At 41.0% G+C, this 23,664-nt stretch overlaps 1 protein-coding gene across 1 annotated transcript in view; it reads right to left on the bottom strand.

Moving 5' to 3' along the window:
• Positions 1-1,608: 1,608 nt before the first annotated feature.
• kcnh8 (potassium voltage-gated channel, subfamily H (eag-related), member 8) overlaps positions 1,609-23,664 on the bottom strand; it is a 120,581-nt gene continuing 98,525 nt past the window's right edge. The window contains exons 12-16 of the mRNA XM_034161081.1: positions 22,790-22,831; positions 22,358-22,632; positions 17,162-17,277; positions 16,879-16,958; positions 1,609-2,667 (exon numbers count right to left, since the gene is read on the bottom strand). Coding sequence (XP_034016972.1) covers positions 2,227-2,667; positions 16,879-16,958; positions 17,162-17,277; positions 22,358-22,632; positions 22,790-22,831 — 954 coding nt within the window. The 3' untranslated portion in view covers positions 1,609-2,226. The remainder of the gene's footprint in view (positions 2,668-16,878; positions 16,959-17,161; positions 17,278-22,357; positions 22,633-22,789; positions 22,832-23,664) is intronic.

The raw sequence follows: 23,664 nt of genomic DNA on the forward strand, positions 1-23,664 counted from the left end.
TAATACATATCAAAATAGTGAGGAAAAAAGTTGGTTACAGTACATTCCATTTGCAGAGAAGCAGAGTGAAACCTACGTGAATTCAAAAGAGATGAGATGATCTGCTGGGATGAGCTTTTCGTGGTTTCATTGCTTTGGCTGGTAATGGCAAACAAAACGTGCCATAACCTCACATCCTCCAGCTTCAATTAGCCGACTAATGTCCCTCACGCTTTCATTCTTTGAGGTACAAAAAAATACATCTTGATACATTCATATTCATATTCATAGAAATATAAAAGCATCTTTATTTACTATTGTGCTTTTTGGGGGGATATATTGCCTTCACTCCACACAGCTGAGAAAATGGATCTCAGCATTGTTATCCCTGGGTGGCGATCACGAGAACGGCCTGTCACGGATCATGAGGCTATATAGTGTTTGTGATTTGCTTCAGGCCACATTTCGACAGGGATGTCTATCTTGAGCCTAAAATAACTCAATTTATCAGAGCTCACATTCAATATACAGCCGGTTCAGTTATTAAAACAACGAACCGTGTTTCCTTTAAATAGATAAATAGCAAGCTGGATTTCCACAGGGTGACATGCATGTTAATGTGTGTCTGCAGGCACTACTCAAAAGGCTTTGAAAGGCATGCAGAGAGAAAAAGAGAGAGAGAGACAACAGTGGAGAAAGTGACAGACATATGGGGAGAAGGGGGGAGAAAGAGAAAGAGTGAAAGTCTCTGTGCTCAGATGACAGCAGGGCCTGTGTTGCCCGAGGCATTACATACACCCACCGCAATCCCAACGTCAGCTTTTACTAGCCAAGGCCAGTGGCAAAGAGCCAACCAGCCCGCAACTGACCGCTGACCAGTCAACACAATCCAGGGAACAGGCTGACTGAGGAAGGGAAGAAGGGTCAGAAGATGTGGTGGCGGCTGAGGAGTAAATGGCAGAACAGGTGGCGGTGGAGGTTCATATCCAACCTCCACTTCTACCTCTTACTGTGCTTTGTCTTCCTCCAACAGAACCAACCAACTTTCTACCATCTCCATTAGAGCCCGACCGATATAAATTTTTGGGGACCGATACCAACACTAGGGAGTAAAAAATTTACAATACTGACATATCTGTTGACATATAACTTTAACTAAATAAAGAATGCCAAATGTATTAGATTTATCCAGAAATACAGCTGTCTGGGAGCACATTCCAGCATCTTGGATGATTTTGTTCTAGCAACCGACCAATACACATCACATTGCTGTTACGCTGCCTTCACTCAGATAAGCAGTCATCACGTCACATCACTCAGCATTTGAATTAAAAAGACTTCTTGTCTATTTTAGACTTGCCTCCTTATCACTGTAAAACATCCACTCTGATTGAAAATGAATAGCAGCTGGTCGCTTGGCCTCTGTCTCTCGTAGCTAATGTGACCAAGGGGTGATGGGGTCCAAGCCATGCTTGACAGCATTGTAAATGACGCCGCACTCTCTGTTGGACAAACTATGTAATGACACCATTTCCAACAGCCAAAGTGTTTATCTACATTGTTTATTTGGTAAAACGTTTTAATACCGGCAAAAACAATGCCAATAGGGATATTGTCTGCAAAAAGCTCATATCCGCTGATATTATTGGGCAACCAATATATCAGTCAGGCTCTAATCCCTATAACCAGGAGCAAAAACATGGACAGACAAACTTCCCCGATCCCCCATCCCTCCACTCTTGTACAACCCTTATGTCCTCCTTTACAGTAAAATTCTTGTGTTGTCCTCTGACGGGGGGGGTGGGGGGGGGGGTTGCTCAGTGGACTGTAAGTAGTGTAGGATTAGCCCACTGATTCCTATGCCTCAACACAACATCTTTAATTAAAAAGGTAAAGCTACCACACCTACTCCATCTGTAGCTGTTGTCATGCAACTGGATATTTAAATATGTGCCTTTATAATGAGTGGAAAAGTCAAATCTGAGGTGTGTCCCTGCAAATGTCCTCAAGTTAAATGGATAACCCCATTTTGTCAGTTTATTTTTTATTTTATTTTATTTTTTTAGTTCAGGCACATCCCAAATAAGTATCCTGTAAGAGATCCAGCCCAGTCCAGGAAGGACTCTTTGCTTGGTTGTTGTTGATTCCTCACAATTCAAGTTCGAGAACTTCCAGAGCCCTGATGATGTTTGAGGATACCGTCACCTCTTCCTTCCCACAGAGGTGGAAGAGAAGGCAGACCAGGCTTCATGATGTTGAGGAGATGACAGAAGGTATTGTTGGTTGTAGCTGAAGAGCTGAAGAGTTGGGGCTTTGGGGTGGTGTTGAGTTTGGGGCAGTAGTGTATCCCACCTGAAGGTCCTGGGGTATATGTTTGTGAGAGATTGAGTCCATATGGCAAATTCCACCATGTTGCTGAGAGAGTGAAAAGGGGAGTTGTGTGGTATTACCAGGGGAGGGCAATGATGTTGGCATGTCTGTCCAGGTGGAGGTAAGCTGAGATGAGGAGGGGGGCGGATATGATGCAGAAGCTGCAGGATGGGATAGTAGTGGGTGGTGTGCTGGAGAGCAGTGCGTGGGACAGATTATTGAAGGCTGTGGCAGTGATAACATGAGTGTCTCCATGAGTTGGGCCATTCTTTTCATTACATGTCCAAGGTCCGCCACTTCTTTCCCCAGGGTGCTCACCTGCCAGAAAAAAATGCTAGTTTTCATAAATGTTTGGAAAAATACAACCAAGAGGAATTTTGTAAAAAGCAGCACTGGAATTATCGCATTCCAAGTTGCAAGTCAGCACACCAACGGTCATATATATGTGATTATATCTGTCAAAACAATACATGATTCGTAATAGAAGCCACCATCAGATTTGACGATTAGAACAAAAGACTTCTTTATATGTTAATATAAAGAAAAATATATATTAATATGCACAAAAGTTCAAAACAATCTTAAAATGCAATCAGCTAATCTACTCCTCAGGGTGGGGTACCTGTGAGATTGGGATCAACTATTTAGCCTTTAATTCTGATGTGTGCCATTATTACGGTAAACAAGTAATAATTGTGGACTAATTGCTGTCTGAGGTAACTGGAGTGTAAACGTAATTTCTCCATTGTGAGATCAATAAAGTATATCTAATCTAATCTAATCTAATTAACAAATACAGTTGCCAAATGCAATTTCTAAATAAGTTATTGTGTTCACAAGAGCAAAAAATACAGAATTTACCATTTATCAAGCAAACCAAAATTAGAAATCAGCTCCAATCCAGTTCCAAAAATGTACACTGAAAAAAAGAACCAACTTAAAAAGTTGGTTCTTTGGGTAACATCTAAATGAATTAAATTGCTTGAACTTAAGTTAATAAGTTAGATCAACTTTCTAAATGAATTAAGTTGTTTGAACTTAGTAAGTTAGATCAACTTACAAACTTAAGATGAAACAACTTAATTCATTTACATGTTACCAATTGAAACAATTCATTTAAGTTGGTTCAACTATTCTCTTTTTTCAGTGTACCTATGGTGAAAGTATGTACGATGTACTGGTAACAATATGTTGCATTCACTCACATGCACACACACACACACACACGGAAAGTCTCCATCATCATTTCCCTCTTTAATGTGCCACTATATGAGCAAGATCATCTAATCCACAGGGGGTGGTGGGAACATCACTTGTCTGCAGTGTAGTTATTGAGTTATCTCATCTTCAAAAATGTGTCCATGCTCACAGCGACAGACGGACAGACACAAGCATGACCATATGATGTCCCACATATTATGTACAGAGTAGCAGGAAATATACCAGAAGAAAAGGCTGCATGGTGTACTTTGTGTGGTCAGATCGGTTGGTATGTACGTATTTCATCCTCCTACATGGAGTTTGTGTTAAGCATCGTGCTGCTGCACTTGGTTATTTAAGTGTTGAGTGGGAGCGGGTGATTACTTGTGCTCAGCACGTGGCATGTCCACAGAGGGCACAACGACTGAGCTCTGCCAACGTGCCATCTGCTTCTGCCACTCAAGGCATCCATGACCATTCATCAGGTCAATCATGCACATCAGTAGTACTGGATGCACATCAGCCCCCAGCAGGACACACAACTCCATGTGGGAATCATGCCAGTTGCTATATCACTACATCAAAACCCGAAAGCTGTCCGTTTATCAAATGCATGCATAATTATTAAGCGAGTGTTCTGACCTTATCATCATTTCTATGCATATTTTCCAGTTCCAAGCAATGTTTTAACATGAATGCTTGTTGGGTTTAAGTATTTTCAGGTGATACACAATTGTGTAACTTGGAAGGTTGTGGCGATTAACACCGTATATCAAGATCTGCATAATTATTAGGCAGCTTCATTACCTCAGGCAAAAAGGGGCAAAATAGAGATTAAACAGAGACTAAAAAGTCAGAAGTTGTAAAATGCCTTTCAGTGGGATGCAACACACTAGAAATAGCTCAGCTATTAAGGCTTGATCACAGAACAATCAAACATTTTGTTGCAAATAATCAACAGTATCGCAAGAAAAGTGTGGAGAAGAAAAGATGCAAATTAACTGCAAAAGACTTCAGACGAATTAAGCATGATGCTACCAGAATCAGAATCAAATTTATTGCCAAATAAGTTTGCACATACAAGAAATTTGATCTGGTGTTATTGGTGCAAAAACAATAAGAACAAGAAAAGAAAAAAACACTTCTGTAAGAAGTAAAAGAGTCAAATAGGCAATACAATATTCACTGTTAAATAAATATAAATATAACGCAGTGGAGTGGGATAGCAAAAACAAGTGATTGGAGTACAGATGTACAGTACGTTTCAGGGCAGGGATGATCAATCTGTACTTTGTGGTAGTGCATTACTTAGTAGTCGATCTGCAGATGGAAAGAAGCTGTTTGTGTGTCTTGAGGTTTTGGTCCGGATGGACCTCTGCCACCTGCCAGAGGGGAGGGTGACAAAAAGTTTGCGAACTGGGTGGGAGGGATCAGCCACAATCTTCCTTGCTCACCTCAGGGCCCTGGAGGCATGCAGGTCCTGTAGGAATGGCAGATTGCAGTCGATCACCTTCTCTGCTGCATGGATGATGCACTGCAGTTTGCTCTTGTCCATACCAGTGGCAGCAGCGTACCAGACGGTGGTGGAAGAGGAGATGATGGAGTCAGTGATGGCAGTGTAGAAGTTCACATCCACCTGAATGCCCCTGAATCCTGATTGGCAACCACCCAGGGAGACAACTGGTCTATTGCCACCTCTCAAAACCAGCCATCTACTCAGGTCCTGTAGGGATGGCAGACTGCAGACCGGGAACCCATTATCCTCCAGTGCTGCCATAGTCTAGAGTTGGCACCTACCTGGACTGTCCAGAAGTGGAAGATGTTCAGTGCTCAGAGACATGGACGAAGACTGAAACATGACCACCACTAAACAAGACTCACAAACTGAAATATCAATACTGGGCCAAGAACTATCTGAAGACAGATTTTTTCAAAGTCTTCATGGACAGATATAATAAGAGTGACTCTTGATGGACCAGATGGATGGGGCTGCTGGATCACTAATGGACACACAGCACCAATTCTACTCAGGTAATAGCCTAGTGGTGGAGGGGTTCTGATAATGACTACTATTGTGAAGAATATCATATTGGGGACCTTTTTGGGTTGAAGATAGACTTAAAATCAACTCACAAACCTATTTTCTTCAAGGAGCAGTACAAGAAAAAGTGTACTTCATTCAAGAAGGCCATCATTTTTATGCAAGAAGACAAAGCTCCATCACATGCATCCAAGTACTCTGCTGGTTGGCTATGCAGCAAAGACCTCAAAGATGACACATTAATGACATGACCCCCTTCCTCACCTGACTTGAGTACATTTGGACTCTTCTTAAATGTGAGATTTAAAATGAAGGAAAATCGTACACCTTTTTGATAAGCATTCGGCAGCCTGTGGTTGCCGCTGCACAAAAAGTTATTCATCAACAGGTCAAGAAACTAACAGACTCAATGGATGGAAGACTCGTGGTTATTGAAAAGAAGGGTCAGTGAATATTTCTGAACTGTCAAATTATTATTAGTAGTATTATTATCATCATTGAGTGACAGCTGTACATATGTTGTTAATGTATAATGTGAGATGTCCAACCAAATCAGCTCCATATGCTTCAAACATACTGATTTCTCTACTTTCACCTTAATGGACAGACCCAGAATGCACAATCAGCTGTGTGTTTTAGTATATTTTTATACCCATTACATTGTTTGATCTACAATGCAGACGCTCACAGTACAGTAGTTTTAGGAGAGAAAAACACTCTCCTTCCCTCTCACAATTCTGCCATTTCTATCTCGCTCTCCCTTTGGAGTGGATGATAAAAGCCCAAATCAAAACTCCGGGTCTGATAAAAATAGAAAAGATGAGAGCGACAGGACAGTCCAATCCGGCACACTGTCAACAAGATTTCAGTACTTCCACCTCAGAATCAGCCATCTAAGAAGATGGTCAAACAACTAGCCGCATAAATGACCACAGGCCAGTGCAGCTAGAGGCATGTTCACCTCAACAGTCACCAGAAACAGTGTTAGATTGTTACGCTGTAACAGTATCTTAAAGATGTAAATATCCAGGATTAGTTTTGCAACACCAATGTGTTCTATTATTCATTGGCTTGGGAAAAGCCCAGACAGGTACCCTATAAAATGCAATGTGACAAATAAATGAATGTGTCCCTCTCTTCTAGTTTGTTAACATGTTCATCAAAAACAATAAATGCTGTCATTTTGTATGTCTCTAAATTAAAAGTGTCACAGAGGGAAGAGGGTTGAAGACCCCAAAGTAGAGATAAGTTGTGTTGGCTTAAGAAACGGCGTTACTGCTAGAACCAGGGTCGTTGCAGAGGTCAGTACACAGGAAGCCAGGAAACTCACATGACAGCGTCCATGAGGGGATACATCGGCAGAAGGTCCAAAAAAAAAAAAAAAAAACAGAGCTAGATGTCAAAACACAGTGATCAATCAGAATAATGGGCAACCGTGCCTAATAAATGGCAGGAAATACCAAAAATACACTAAGGGAAAATCAGGCTTAACAACAAGAAGTCAATTTAAAGGAAACACTAGAAAACTACTGGTGAGAAGAGATCAAAAAGCACAACATTTAGGTAAAGTGGGAGAGGAACACAGGGGTATAAATATACAGGGAGGTGATCACACAAATGGGAGACAGGTGAGGAAAATCCCTGATGGGAAACAGATGAGAGACACAGGAAGAAAGCTAACAACACGCACAAGGAAACTGACCAATAAATAAAGCTGGAAGTGTTTGAGAAAGATATGACATTGATAACACAGAGAACCAGAGGTGGGACGAAGTCACTTTCAAGTCATTCTCAAGTCATGAATCAGTATGTGTCAAGTCAAGTGGTCATTATGACTTGAGACTTGCCGATTCATGATTTGTGAATGACTTGCTGGTGACTTCGTCCCACCTCTGCAGAGAACCTAACAAAGAGAACCAAACCCAGGAACGGTCAAAACAGGGAGACAGAGGATAAGGACAGACACAGACAGAAATCATAACATAAAGGGCATACATTGAGGAAAAATGTATTAAAATCTGGTGAAATCTGATGGATCAGATTAATACAAAAAGCAACTTTGTTTCACTTAAATAATATCCTACTGATAAGTCTCCCACCTGTTGAACACTGCCACCTGCTGCATGGTTGCTGGACTGTGAATGGATGATGGAAATTCGAAGCAGGTGTGGCTGTCAGTGAGTCAGACCATTTCCTCAAATGTACAAATGTACCTAACTATTACTTTGTGTTGCTTTACAGTGGTTACATTCTAAAATTCAGCTAACATTATCATAACTACTACACACAACCCTGCAGAAAGGATTTTGAATGAATTTAGGAATTTAAGAAAAAGCAAGTAATGGAGGTGGTCAAATTAGTTCTGATTATATTACAGTGGTTATGTTCCAAAGCTGAAGTAACACAATCACAAATCCACACAACCCTGCAGAAAGCCTATTATAGCAGTCATAGAGCAAGAGGTGGGGTACACCCTGGACGGGACACCAGTTTATCACAGGGCCACATATGGATAAACTCATTCACACCTACAGTCAATTTAGAGACACCCGTTCACCTAACCTGCATGTCTTTAGAAGTGGGAGGAAGCTGAACAACCAGGGGAGAACCCATGTGAACATGGGAAGAACATGCAAACTGCACACAGAAAGGACAAGGTGGGATGCAATCCCACAGCCTTCTTGCTGTGAGGCAACAGTGCTAACCACAAAGCCACCCCTGGCAAGGTCAGCCACAACGAAAATCCAACACCCCCCCCCCCCCCCCCCCCCCAAAAAAAAAATTAAATGTTGCAGAGTACAGCGGATCCGCAAAGTTTTTACAGTGCTTCAGTTTTTTCCACATTTTGTCATATTACAGCCTTATTCCAAAATTGAGATTTCCTAAAAATTCTACTCACAATACCCCATAATGACAATGTGACAAAAATGTGTTTTTGAGTGTTTTTTCCAAATTTAGTAAAACAACAAACAAAACTCAGAACTCACATGTACATAAGTATTCACATCCTTTGCCATGAAGCTCAAAATTGAGCTCAGGTGCATCTTGTTTCCAATGATCATCCTTGAGATGTTTCTACAGCTTAACTGGAGTCCACTCGGGGTAAATTCAGTTGATTGGACATGATTTGGAAAGGTACCTGTCTATATATAAGGTCCCACAGTTGACAGTGCATGTCAGAGCACAAACCAAGCATGAAGTCAAAGGAATTGTCTGTAGACCTCTGAGACAGGATTGTCTCGAGGTACAAATCATGAGAAAGTTCTCTGGTCTAATGAGACAAAAATTGAGCTCTTTAGCGTGAATGCCAGGAGTCATGCTTGGAGGAAAACAGGCACCATCCCTACAGTGAAGCATGGTGATGGCCAACCCAGTCTCACGGCAAGTCGTGATTTAGCAGCATGAAATATACATTAATCTATTGGTTCAAGATATTGTGACGAAAAGCACCTCATTTTCGTCACGGCAGCACAAATTCATTCTCATTCATTCCATGATGGCTGCACAAAATTAAAAGTGAAGCGGGGGTCGGGGTGGTTATGGTTAGGGTTGGGGGTGGGAGTAGTGTTAGTGATAGTGAGTTAAAAAAAAAGCCCTGTCACAAAAATTTGAGTCAATTCATCACGGGAGCACTAAAAACAAAACCGTGAGACTGGGCTGTGGTGGCAGCATCATGCTGTGGGGATGTTTTTCAGCAGCGGAAACTGTGAGACTAGTCAGGATTGAGGGAAAGATGAATGCAGCAATGTACAAAAACATCCTGGATGAAACCTGCTCCAGAGCGCTCTTGACCTCAAACTGGGCCAACAGTTCATCTTTCAGCAACACAATGATCCTAAACACACAGCCAACATATCAAAGGCGTGGTTTCAGGACAACTCTGCATATGTCCTTGAGTGGCCCAGCCAGAGCCCAGACCTGAATCTGACTGAACATCTCTGGAGAGATCTGAAAATGGCTGTGCACCGACGCTCCCCATCCAACCTGATGGAGCTTGAGAGGTGCTGCAAAGAAGAATGGACAAAACTGCCCAAAGATAGGTGCACCAAGCTTGTGGCATCACATTCAAGAAGACTTGAAGCTGTAGTTGCTGCCAAAAGTGTGTCAACAAAGTATTGAGCAAAGGGTGTGAATACCTATGTACATGTGACTTACTGGTTAGCACCATTGCCTGACAGCAAGAAGGTCACGGGTTTGATTCCCACCTGGGGCCTTTCAGTGTGGAGTTTGCATGTTCTCCCCATGTTTGCGTTGGTTCTCTCCGGTTGCTCCGGCTTCCTCCCACATCCAAAGCCATGCAGGTTAGGTGGATTGGACACTTGAAATGGTCTGTAGGTGTGCATGTGAGTGTAATTGTGTTTGTCTTTATGTGGCCCTGCGACAGACTGCCATCCTGTCCAGGGTGTACCCTGCCTCACGTTCTATAACTGCTGGGATAGGCTCCAGCTGCCCACAACCCTTCATTGGAGTAAGTGGTTGAAGGTGAGTGAGTGAGTGAGTGAGTGAGTGAGTGAGTGAGTGAGTGAGTGAGTGAGTGAGTGAGTGAGTGAGTGAGTGAGTGAGTGAGTGATTTTAGTTTTTATTTTTAATAAATTTGCAAAAATAAAAAAAAATCATGTTGTCATTATGGGGTGTTGTGGGTAGAATTTTGAGGGAAAGAAATGAATTTTAACCATTTTTGGAATAAGGCTATAACATAAAATGTGGGAAAAGTGGTGCACTATGAATGCACTTTATATGACTTAATACAATGACAAATGAGCAGCTAACAGCGCTATGCACAGATATGAATGAATTTTGAGGAGATATAAAAATTTGAATATTTGTATTATGTGTAACTGTGAGAGGAAATTTGTTCTGAGAAATATTTTCCTTAAACACACACACACATTTGAGCACAAATTAGGTTTGAAGGATGCAGCTTACTGCAGGCTTTAGTTGTTTTTTTGGTTGTTGCTTAATTAGTAAAACTGGTCCAGTGCATGAGTGTAAACTGTAAAGTGTGTCTCCAGTCGGCATTTTTCAACCTAGTACTGAAATCCTAAAAGCAATTTCTCAGACTGTCCAGATATGATGCTCATTGTTCCAGTTGTGCAGATGAATGGTGTGACTTCCATGACCTGGTGCAGAGGTCACCTTCTTCAAGCGCATTAATAATACCCAATCCATGCTTTGACAGGAAAAGGTGCAGCGACAGGTCAAAAAAGAGGGTAAAACCAGTTAATGCTTTGTTCGTGATTTGGAGTTCATTTCAATTTTTGCCACGTTGTGTAGTTCCAGGTTTCAGTAAAAAAGTTAACCATGTCATGAACCTTGAAGCGAACAACCTCCAAAAAATGCTTGTCTCGAGAAAGCAGCAGTTTTTTTAGAACTTTTTTTATGGGAATGGCATCGAACAAACTGGCCCCAGCATTATTTTGTAGTATTGTTTCCCCTTCGGTGGAGATATGTGAATAAAAATGGAGATGATGTGGGTACAGTGGCTCATTTGTCTTCAGTAACAAGCCTGTTTTTGCCCACTAAGCACATTTGAAGTTGTCCCCTCAGTTTTTTAAATTCATTTACATGCACAATGTTGTCATTTGTCATTACAGTGAAGAATGCTTTCACTTGTGATTCTGTGTGTGCAATATGTGGATTAATTTGTGAAGATAACTTATGAATGGTTGTGGATGTTGCTGTGAAATCTGATTCGCAGATTGATATGAGTAATGCATCAGATTAATAAAAAAAAAAACTAATTGCAGTATTCCAAAACAATGCTGGCGGATTAACACTAAACCTTTAAAACCTAAAGGTTAAAACCTCCCTATGAGAAAAAAGTCTGTGATTACAGTGTTTGTTATATATGTTTGAAGCTTGTCCTTTAATGAAAGGTTCAGTTCTGGAAGTAATGTTTTTATATTGACTTTCAGACAATGGTTTTTTACCAAAATATGAAGTGAAGCAATTAAATCTATGAATACAGCTGTAAACAGAATTGAGTGAGATAAACAATGCCCCTAGAGGTTAAATGACACCACTTTTTTCATGCTTACTTACAACAGGGTTCTAAGCCCATGTACCAAGTTTAGTTTTAATATATCAAAGCTTTGCTGAGATATGACCTCATGTCCAATTTGGTGGCTTCATCGCCAATTCAAATTGGCTGTCACATAAAAACGCATTAAAAAATGTAACACTCATATATAGAGAGTGGTAAGGCATGTTTTGAAGATCAACTGCGCCAAGGTTCATGAATATTTATTGCTTATTTGTGTGTGAGATTGTAAACAGTGTAAATCAGCTTTAGACTGTATTTTCCACCATGCACAAAGTGGCGGCACACAACTCAACGCAAGAGTGATTTTGCTCAGTGTCCACTCGAGACAGTGATGGCTTTTACACACGGTGATCATGTGATTTAATCAGTAATCCAGTGGCACTCGTGGGTGTGGCATGGTGAGGCACAGAGCTGGTGCATCTATATCATCTGACACCAGAAAGCGTTTGCACCCTTGACTAGAAACACCCAGTCTAAAGTCCACTGTAGTCTATTACTGCCATAGTCAGAAAGCTTCACGGGGTGGGTCAATGAGATGGATCCACAATGACTATGCGTGTGAAATCCACATATAGGGGTGTAAAAGGATGTGCAGAAAGCACATAAAAGACCAAAAACAAATAAAATTCTCCCTCCCTATGGCTGAAGCTGAGTGGAGATCAGGTGGGTGAACATAAGGGATACAGTTTTCCTCAAGGGTCCGGACATTAAAAATATAAAAGCTCAATTCACACAAGCCCTCCATATGCGTAAGACCACAGAGTGTACAACAGTGTAAAAATGAACAGTTTTTACCTTAGTGTTAACAGTGGTGCAAGCACTACATCTTGTCTTGGATTTGTCCTTCCTAATCTTTGCAATAATGCATGATGGTAAGTGAGCAATCTGCACATATAACAGTGGACACAACTGCCCTCCAGCTTAAAGGTGATGGCAGGAGCCACTCTGATTGGTTGAATTCAATGTATGCCCACAACACGCCCTTGAATAATGCAGAGATTTAACCCTCTTGGGCCGACGCCGTCATATACGACAGCTGAGACCAAGCTTTACTAAATTATAAATAACTTTTGAATGATACAAGATAGAAACTTCCTCTTTTTTTGCTGAAAAGTTAACTCCACGGACTTTCGAGCCAGCCATTGGCCATCTTTGTACTCCTCATAGAAGCTGTGTGATGACGTGTGCAATGTGAGTGTCCAATTGGAATTCGTTCACCATCACATGGTGTTCCAAAATCCAATCATAGGGCAGATTTACCTCACGTGAAAAGCCAAAGATTGTTTTCAGGAGTGATATGTTACTAGTTGGCCCATTTGAATAGCCCCCTGGGTGCTCCAATGAGTACATACTATTAGTACATACTCAGTGTGCCCTGCGCCATTACGCACAGCGATCAGTGAAAGGAGCAGATGGAGAGCCTCTGAAGTGGCACTTAAGTTTTTGATATTTTAAATTACTATGTATTGACTTTAAATACCTTCTTTTGAGATTTTTATGTGGCTTGGGGGTTTTAATCATGCTGTACATGTTGAATGAATGGCTTGTGTTTGTGTGTTTGATGTGCACTGAGATCTGCTCGCAATTTTTTAATTCCAATGTAGTTTTTCTACTGCAAATGGCAATAAACTGAAACTGAACTGATGACAATCTCACGTGCTCAAACAAAGAGTGTGTAACTACCAGGATTGCTCCACTACTTTGCATGTGAATGTTACTGGATGGACTGGAAGCACTGTTTACCATATCAATGGACAACAATACGCATAGACCATTTTGTATATATTGTTCAAAATGTGCATTTGTGTTTATTGTTTGAACCTTTTTGTTGTACAGCCTTTCACACAAGACCTCAAATTACCTTTATTAAGTGTCAAAACAGTTGTTTATTATAGTTTACTGTGTGTTTTGAATAAATGTGTGTGGAAAATTATTTTTCGTTTTATTTTTTCCTTGCCTATTATTGATTGTAAACCTTTATTACACTTATAAAACACAACAAAAACATATATATTCTGAAAGCACAGGTTGTCCTGAAAAAAAGAGACATAAAACTTGATTGTGGGATGCAGGGAGAGCTGTTAACAGCAATAATAAAACATTTATGCCAGGCGAGTGAACTGTCCAAAAAATGCCCTCGGACTCCAGAGATTTAACCAAACCCTGCACTCAACTTAGATTTTGTATTCCATAAAAAGTAAAAATGAGTTGTAGATGCCTCATACGGGCTTACGCTTTGTGTCTTGGACCATGCACTTTAATTTGTCGACATGGAGCCCTCTGTACAGATGCTCTCTTTTTGGGTATGGTTTACAGTGTGGATTGATTCAGATGGTGAGAGGCTTCCAGTTAAACCACAATGACCACAGTGGCACTAAAAGTACAACAGAGCCAGCGTAACTCTCACTGTCTATCTTCACCAGCTGTATTTTCATGTGCAGTCCTCATTTGCTTTTGCTTTTTACCCATAAATCCTTGTACCGATTCCATTTCTCTCTCGCCATTGCACCTCTATCTGCTCATCCCAGGCCACAGACTGAGGCTTAGCAAGGGGATGCAAACATTGCGTACCTGCCAAAATTGTAACGTCAATTTAGCTTCCTGCCAATCAAAGCCACAGAGTACAGCCTGTGGCACCATGAGCGTGTGTAATGAAGTCCAGATGACGGGCTAGAAAAGATATACTACTGTATGTCCTGCTGTAATAAAAATACTAAATGAACACTGTAATTTAGGTTACTTGGACTTCAACAGGAACCATATAATATATTTTTTGTACTTCGTAATTACTGGGTTTACATATTAAGGACTATATACACACATATATATACACACATGTATACATATATATAAACATATATATACAGTATATGTGTGTGTATTCATTATATGGTAATTATAATGAATATAATTAGCACAATCAATTAGCAATTTTTGAAAAAAAAAACCCTCAGAGAGGCAGAGTTTAAATATCATTGCAAGAATGCCTTTGCCTTAGTCTGCTATCATGTAAAGTACATTTAAAGATTTTTCCAAAAGAAATGCCACCTTGTGCAAAACGTTAAATATAGCTACAAATCTCTGAGGATACATCCAAGTGGCTCATAATGAAAATATCAAGAGGTTAAAGAGAAATGACACTACTAATTTGTCTTCCTGTCTTTTTAAAGGTCCTATAAATGATATTTTAAACATTACATACCAGCTAAGAACTATTTTCTATGCAAAAAAAGTCATGTCATAATGGTGTCCTGTGCAGAGAATGAAGCAATACGCCATCTGTGCGCATTGGCATTATTAAAAACATATTTCTGGCCTGGCTGGGATTCCATTTTGCTTGGCTGCCCGGCAGGGCTGTATTATTTTTAGGGGAAACACAGGTGGGTGTCTTCTTCTGTAATGGTCAAGAAATAGACAGGATCTGTGGACTAGGGGTTGGTAAGGTTAGACCTTACTTGTGTGAAGCACCTTGAGGCAACTTTGTTGTGATTTGGCGCTATATAAATGAAACAAATTGAATTGAATTGGGAGTGGCCAAAGGGAATTTGGTGTTTTGGTGTTTAATGTGATATCAAGCAGCGCTTTATGTCGTTGTTGTCTTGTTTTAGTCCATGAGCCACTCATCAATTTTGACCAAATTGGTACCATTTAAGGGGAATAAACAACACTTTGAATCCAGTCTCAGTGTATCATGGCCTACATAAAAACGCATGATAGCCATCCCAGGGTGGTAGCTGTAGCCAGGTAGGGTTTAATGAAGAATTACACAGAGGTCAAACTTTAAAAATGCTCCAATCATGCTGAAAACTATATCACATTATTTGTCTGATCATAACGATTCCAAAAAGGTATAGTTTGGACTATCTGTGATGGAATGGTCTGTAGTTATGGGGTAAAAACAGCAAAAATGGTGACAAAGGTCAATTTCAGTTTGTATAGGGGTCAAAAGTTAAAGTTGGTAAAATTCAGTAAAAAAATGATGCAAATTATTGTTTGGGTTAATAGGGATCTAATAAGTAATAGTTTGCACCATCTGTCATGCTTAGTTATCATGTTACAGGGTAACATATGTCACATGTCATAGAATCCAATAGATGTTAAACTTGTTTGACCTTTACCTTGGAAACCAAACATTCAACACAGTCAAAACTATTCCATTTATTAACCCTTTTATTTCATCCAATAATTTGCATCATTTTGTACTGAAATTGGAGCAACTTTAACTTTTAACCCCTGTACAAACTGAAACTGACCTTTGTCACCACTTTTACTGTAATACATAATACATACAAATACATAACTCCAAAACATTCCATCACAGATAGTCCAAACTATACCTTTTTGGAATCATTATGACCAGACAAGTAATGTGATATAGTTTTCAACATGATTGGAGCATTTTTAAAGTTTGACCTCTGTGTAATTCTTCACTGACCCTACCTGGCTACAGCTACCACCATGGGATGGCTATCATACATTTTTGTTTAGGTCATCATACGAGGGCTGTCAATAAAGTATAGGTCCTTTTTATTTTTTTCAAAAACTATATGGATTTCATTCATATGTTTTTACGTCAGACATGCTTGAACCCTCGTGCACATGCGTGAGTTTTTCCACGCCTGTCGGTGACGTCATTCGCCTGTGAGCACTCCTTGTGGGAGGAGTCGTCCAGCCCCTCGTTGGAATTCCTTTGTCTGAGAAGTTGCTGAGAGACTGGCGCTTTGTTTGATCAAAATTTTTTCTAAACCTGTGAGGCACATCGAAGTGGACACGGTTCGAAAAATTAAGCTGGTTTTCAGTGAAAATTTTAACGGCTGATGAGAGATTTTGAGGTGATACTGTCGCTTTAAGGACTTCCCACGGTGCGAGACGTCGTGCAGCGGTCCCAGGCGCCGTCGTCAACCTGTTTCAAGCTGAAAACCTCCACATTTCAGGCTCTATTGATCCAGGACGTCGTGAGAGAACAGAGAAGTTTCAGAAGAAGTCGGTTTCAGCATTTTATCCGGATATTCCACTGTTAAAGGAGATTTTTTTTAATGAAAGACGTGCGGACACCATTATGTGTTTATTCCCCTTAAGTGGTACCGAAAACCTGCTTGGCTCATGGACTATTTCTTTGATGAATACTTTTCTCCCTGTCCTGCCTGACCCACGCACTCAGACATATGGCTTGCGGTCACCTGAACACAGACGGCGTGTTTGACCTCATGCTACACTCTCTCTGTCTTACTCGTGCTCTCTCTACCTGCTGGTCAAGGTGTTGGAGTTGTCCTCTGGTTTCCTCCGCTTTAGCTGCTAATTCCGCAGTGCTGATCTCCAGCATATCTGTGAGACAAATTTGCAGAGTGAAAATTACTTTGAGTACCACACAACCACCACTCATCTATTGGATCTAGATGGAATGGTGCAGGCACTGGCAGGAAGTGCAAATTCATTTTAATGGTCCTGATTATACAACTGTCCTACATGGCCATTTGCATGAGCAGATTTCTCGCAGTTCATGTTTGAAATATGTGTTGTGTGATGACCTGTGGCAGATCCTGAGGCACTGTTAGGCTGACTGATAGGACAGCCGGGGTTGGTAGAGAAAGAGAAAGCCGGGGAACTCTCTGTCCCATCACTGTCCTCTGTGCCGTCCACTATCCTGTTGAAAGAAAAAGGACATGGGAGTAATTCTTTTGGCACCTGTACCAACTGATAACGTGATAATTGCTTTTGCTCGAGCTTATTGCCTCCACCAACGGAGTTCATGTGATCACCAGTGTTTCAGTCGTTCAGCAGGAGTAATCCCAAAGTTTTCACAAAACTGTTCACAAAGTGAAGGAACATCTGAGCATTTTGCCATGAAAGCTGACATATTATACCAATATGTCAATATATCAACAGACAGAAGAAATGTTGATCAGGTGTTGTATGTGGATTTTCTAGAACTTGAGCCATTTACATTTTTCATATTTTTTTCAGAAGTGAGCCCACTGATCTTTCTGATCACTTTCTCAGGAATTTGCAAACAGTCTGGCTGGAGAATTTTCAAACATGACAATCCAAGTATGGGAGTTTGTCCACAAATAGACCCTGAAAGCAGGGCTTGTATTGCAGTTGCCAGTGCCCACAGGAAGAGGTATTTTATGTCTGAAGGTACTCTGAACATCATGCAGAGGTGTCATAGTGTTCAACTTAAGGTAAATTCGAGTCTGTGTTAGAGGAATCTGTCATTAGGTGACTGACCTTCTGTGCTCTAGCAACCCTAGAGCTATTACGGACGATTCAAAGCACTTCCTTCAAACATATGCCTTGTCCCACTACACGAGGCATGGGTTTGGCATAGGAATGATGGCCCGGTCCTCACAGATGCCTCTGCTGTACTACCCTACTGGGCTGGCTACTTTGAGCAGCTGTATTAGGCTGATCCCTCTACTGGGATGTTTAACAGTGCCAGGATTATTGTGGCAGATTCTCCAGTCAATGGTGAACCATCAAATGTTGGTAAGATCACAAAGATTGTGAAACAGCTGAGAGCAGGGAAAACTCCCGGGATCTGTTCCCTTGAAGCCAAACTCATCCGGGGGGATGAAGATGTTATAGTTTTGGTCCTGTTATAGGTTTGGTCTTTGTTTTGATCTGAGAAATTGGTATTATCCTTGCATACTGGAACAAAGAATATTGTTCCTCTCTGGAAAGGAAAGGGTGAACATGGATTGGAATGACTACAGGGGTATAAAGCTCCTGTCTGTGCACGGGCACATTTGGGCATGTGCACATTCAAATATGTTTGTTGCTTGTTTCTTTATGATGAAACTAGAGCTGCAGCACTTCTTAACAGGTGACTGATTGTCTCCCTGTGTTCAGTATTTGTCAATAAGCGTGTGTACAAAGTTGTGGATGTCACACACTGTCAGTTGCGGTGCACCTCACTTGTTTTAACTGCAGTGTGTGCACGCTGCTCTGAGCCAACAGCATTTACAGCCTCACACACACACACACACACACACACACACACACACACACACACACACACACACACACACACACACACACACACACACACACACATGCTCCCATGAACTTTTTTCTGTTTCATGTTTATTCCATTTGACAGGGTACCAAATAAACTATCCTTGTGTGTCTCCACGTCATTTCCAGTCATCTTTTCTGTGTTCATGTTGACAGATCTGGCAGAGTGGGGAATCTCAGCTCCCAGGGTCTATTTACATGATTTTGCATATTTAAATAGGGGCGTGGAAAGGGAGGAGTTTGGTACATCTGCGTGTGTGCTCAATTCCACATTGATTGGGTTGTACAATTGGAATGTACTTGCACAGTGATCCATGACTGCACACATTTTGATAGATCTGATATTTTTGTGCGTACAACAGTTTCTGGGTTTTAGCGTACGCCATGTTTCAGTAGGAAATCCACGCAAGTCTTGGTACATGAGGCCCCTGGTCTTTAGGGTTGTCGTGCTTTCTGTCATAATCTTGTCAGTAGGGATTGTAAATGAGTCCACCCACCACTTTAATCATATCTTAGATCTTGTTCTGACTTATGGTATGGAAATTGAAGACTTAACAGTATTCCCTGAAAACTCTCTTCTGTCTGATCATTTCTTAATAACATTTACATTTACTCTGATGGACTACCCAGCAGTGGGGAATAAGTTTCATTACACTAGAAGTCTTTCAGAAAGCGCTGTAACTAGGTTTAAGGATATGATTCCTTCTTTATGTTCTCTAATGCCATATACCAACACAGTGCAGAGTAGCTACCTAAACTCTGCAAGTGAGATAGAGTATCTCATCAATAGTTTTACATCCTCATTGAAGACAACTTTGGATGCTGTAGCTCCTCTGAAAAAGAGAGCTTTAAATCAGAAGTGCCTGACTCTGTGGTATAACTCACAAACTCGCAGCTTAAAGCAGATAACCCGTAAGTTGGAGAGGAAATGGCGTCTCACTAATTTAGAAGATCTTCACTTTGCCTGGAAAAAGAGGTCTGTTGCTCTATAAAAAAGCCCTCCGTAAAGCTAGGACATCTTACTACTCATCACTAATTGAAGAAAATAAGAACAACCCCAGGTTTCTTTTCAGCACTGTAGCCAGGCTGACAAAGAGTGAGAGCTCTATTGAGCCGAGTATTCCTTTAACTTTAACTAGTAATGACTTCATGACTTTCTTTGCTAATAAAATTTTAACTATTAGAGAAAAAATTACTCATAACCATCCCAAAGACGTATCGTTATCTTTGGCTGCTTTCAGTGATGTCGGTATTTGGTTAGACTGTTTCTCTCCGATTGTTCTGTCTGAGTTATTTTCATTAGTTACTTCCTCCAAACCATCAACATGTCTATTAGACCCCATTCCTACCAGGCTGCTCAAGGAAGCCCTACCATTAATTAATGCTCCGATCTTAAATATGATCAATCTATCTTTATTAGTTGGCTATGTGCCACAGGCTTTTAAGGTGGCAGTAATTAAACCATTACTTAAAAAGCCATCACTTGACCCAGCTATCTTAGCTAATTATAGGCCAAACTCCAACCTTCCTTTTCTCTCAAACATTCTTGAAAGGGTAGTTGTAAAACAGCTAACTGATCATCTGCAGAGGAATGGTCTATTTGAAGAGTTTCAGTCAGGTTTTAGAATTCATCATAGTACAGAAACAGCATTAGTGAAGGTTACAAATGATCTTCTTATGGCCTCAGACAGTGGACTCGTCTCTGTGCTTGTTCTGTTAGACGTCAGTGCTGCTTTTGATACTGTTGACCATAAAATTTTATTACAGAGATTAGAGCATGCCATAGGTATTAAAGGCACTGCGCTGCGGTGGTTTGAATCATATTTATCTAATAGATTACAATTTGTTCATGTAAATGGGGAATCTTCTTCACAGAATAAGGTTAATTATGGAGTTCCACAAGGTTCTGTGCTAGGACCAGTTTTATTCACTTTATACATGTTTCCCTTAGGCAGTATTATTAGACGGCATTGCTTAAATTTTCACTGTTACGCAGATGATACCCAGCTTTATCTATCCATGAAGCTAGAGGACACACACCAATTAGCTAAACTGCAGGATTGTCTTACAGACATAAAGACATGGATGACCTCTAATTTCCTGCTTTTAAACTCAGATAAAACTGAAGTTATTGTACTTGGCCCCATAAATCTTAGAAACATGGTGTCTAACCAGATCCTTACTCTGGATGGCATTACCCTGACCTCTAGTAATACTGTGAGAAATCTTGGAGTCATTTTTGATCAGGATATGTCATTCAATGCGCATATTAAACAAATATGTAGGACTGCTTTTTTGCATTTGCGCAATATCTCTAAAATTAGAAAGGTCTTGTCTCAGAGTGATGCTGAAAAACTAATTCATGCATTTATTTCCTCTAGGCTGGACTATTGTAATTCATTATTATCAGGTTGTCCTAAAAGTTCCCTGAAAAGCCTTCAGTTAATTCAAAATCCTGCAGCTAGAGTGCTGACGGGGACTAGAAGGAGAGAGCATATCTCACCCATATTGGCCTCTCTTCATTGGCTTCCTGTTATTTAAAAATTCTTCTTCTTACTCATAAGGTTTTGAATAATCAGGTCCCATCTTATCTTAGGGACCTCATAGTACCATATCACCCCAATAGAGCGCTTCGCTCTCAGACTGCAGGCTTACTTGTAGTTCCTAGCGTTTGTAAGAGTAGAATGGGAGGCAGAGCCTTCAGCTTTCAGGCTCCTCTCCTGTGGAACCAGCTCCCAATTCAGATCAGGGAGACAGACACCCTCTCTACATTTAAGATTAGGCTTAAAACTTTCCTTTTTGCTAAAGCTTATAGTTAGGGCTGGATCAGGTGACCCTGAACCATCCCTTAGTTATGCTGCTATAGACTTAGACTGCTGGGGGGTTCCCATGATGCACTGAGTGTTTCTTTCTCTTTTTGCTCTGTATGCACCACTCTGCATTTAATCATTAGTGATTGATCTCTGCTCCCCTCCACAGCATGTCTTTTTCCTGGTTCTCTCCCTCAGCCCCAACCAGTCCCAGCAGAAGACTGCCCCTCCCTGAGCCTGGTTCTGCTGGAGGTTTCTTCCTGTTAAAAGGGAGTTTTTCCTTCCCACTGTTGCCAAGTGCTTGCTCACAGGGGGTCGTTTTGACCGTTGGGGTTTTTCCGTAATTATTGTATGGCCTTGCCTTACAATATAAGGTGCCTTGGGGCAACTGTTTGTTGTGATTTGGCGCTATATAAATAAAACTGATTTGATTTGATTTGATAATCTATAGATTGAGGCCTTAAATGCCAAACTAAGGTCTGTTCAGGGGATCCTTGGGATTCCTTTCCTTTTGTCCTTTTAGTAGCTGGGAAAGGACAAAAGGATGCCCGAGGCACATAGATGGTTACATTAAAGAGTTTTGGAATAGTGGGATTTTGAGGATGTTTAACATGACACACCCATCCATGTTTGGCTGCAAAACAGATATAAATCCAGTTTTGTATACGTTATCTCCTTTAACCACACAATTATCTTTTCTCGACTGAACATGGAATACTCATATTTTTATTACTCAGGCTGTGACTTATCGAGCTCTAGCCTTTCTTTGCAGTTGTACATATCATGCTAAAGCTTAATAACAATACACCATAAGACAACAGGAAGCCAGAGAGACCAGGGCCTGATACCAAACTCCCAAAAATTGAGTCATAAAAATCAATAACTCACAGTCAGACTCACCTGGGACTGAGGTTGGACGGGTCTAAAGTAGTAAGGGTAATTTCCTGGATCTTCCTTTGAGACCTCCTAGAGCTCGGCCCCTCGGTCTTCTGGCGGGGTTGACTAACTGGAGACTTCCCACTGATGTCCCTGAGGTTTGTTGCTTGATTCCTCTCTGATAACAGAGATACACAAAACGGTCCATCTTCCTCTTCCTTGCCTTCCTCGTGGCCCAGCTGTGTTTCAACGATGGGCGAATACCCCTGAATCACTCGACCATTCCTTTTCACCGCAGACTATAAATGTATTTAAAGAAACACAAAGAAAATCAGGTAAAACATTTGACAAGGTCGGGGTAAATTACTGAACCTGTTTTAGCTCAGAAATAACACCAGCCCCAGTATGAGGGTCAGAGCTTAATTAGTTTGGCCTTTAGATTGAAAATCTGCATACCTGAGTGTCTGATGTTGTTGTTGTGGACAATCTGGCCTTAACCTGTAAGAGAATCAGAGAGGAAATACAAATTAAACTCTGCAATCACCAATCAAATAACTTTTTCCCCATAAATCTTTATTTACAAGCCTCAACGGCAATTATTTATATAGGCTTTGGAAAAGCTTTTGCATGTAACCTATAAAATGCAGAGTGTGAATGAATACAAAGGCAGATAAATGACTCCATTCCCTCCAGGTTGTTAACATGATCAAAATCAAATCAAATCAATTTTATTTATATAGCGCCAAATCACAACAAACAGTTTCCCCAAGGCGCCTTATATTGTAAGGCAAGGCCATACAATAAGTACGGAAAAACCCCCAACGGTCAAAACGACCCCCTGTGAGCAAGCACTTGGCAACAGTGGGAAGGAAAAACTCCCTTTTAACAGGAAGAAACCACCAGCAGAACCAGGCTCAGGGAGGGGCAGTCTTCTGCTGGGACTGGTTGGGGCTGAGGGGAGAGAATCAGGAAAAAGACATGCTGTGGAGGGGAGCAGAGATCAATCACTAATGGTTAAATGCAGAGTGGTGCATACAGAGCAAAAAGAGAAAGAAACACTCAGTGCATCATGGGAACCCCCCAGCAGTCTAAGTCTATAGCAGCTTAACTGAGGGATGGCTCAGGGTCACCTGATCCAGCCCTAACTATAAGCTTTAGCAAAAAGGAAAGTTTTAAGCCTAATCTTAAAAGTAGAGAGGGTGTCTGTCTCCCTGATCTGAATTGGGAGCTGGTTCCACAGGAGATGAGCCTGAAAGCTGAAGGCTCTGCCTCCCATTCTACTCTTACAAACCCTAGGAACTACAAGTAAGCCTGCAGTCTGAGAGCGAAGC

The sequence above is a fragment of the Thalassophryne amazonica genome, chromosome 20, assembly GCF_902500255.1.
Source record: "Thalassophryne amazonica chromosome 20, fThaAma1.1, whole genome shotgun sequence".
Lineage (NCBI taxonomy): Eukaryota > Metazoa > Chordata > Actinopteri > Batrachoidiformes > Batrachoididae > Thalassophryne > Thalassophryne amazonica.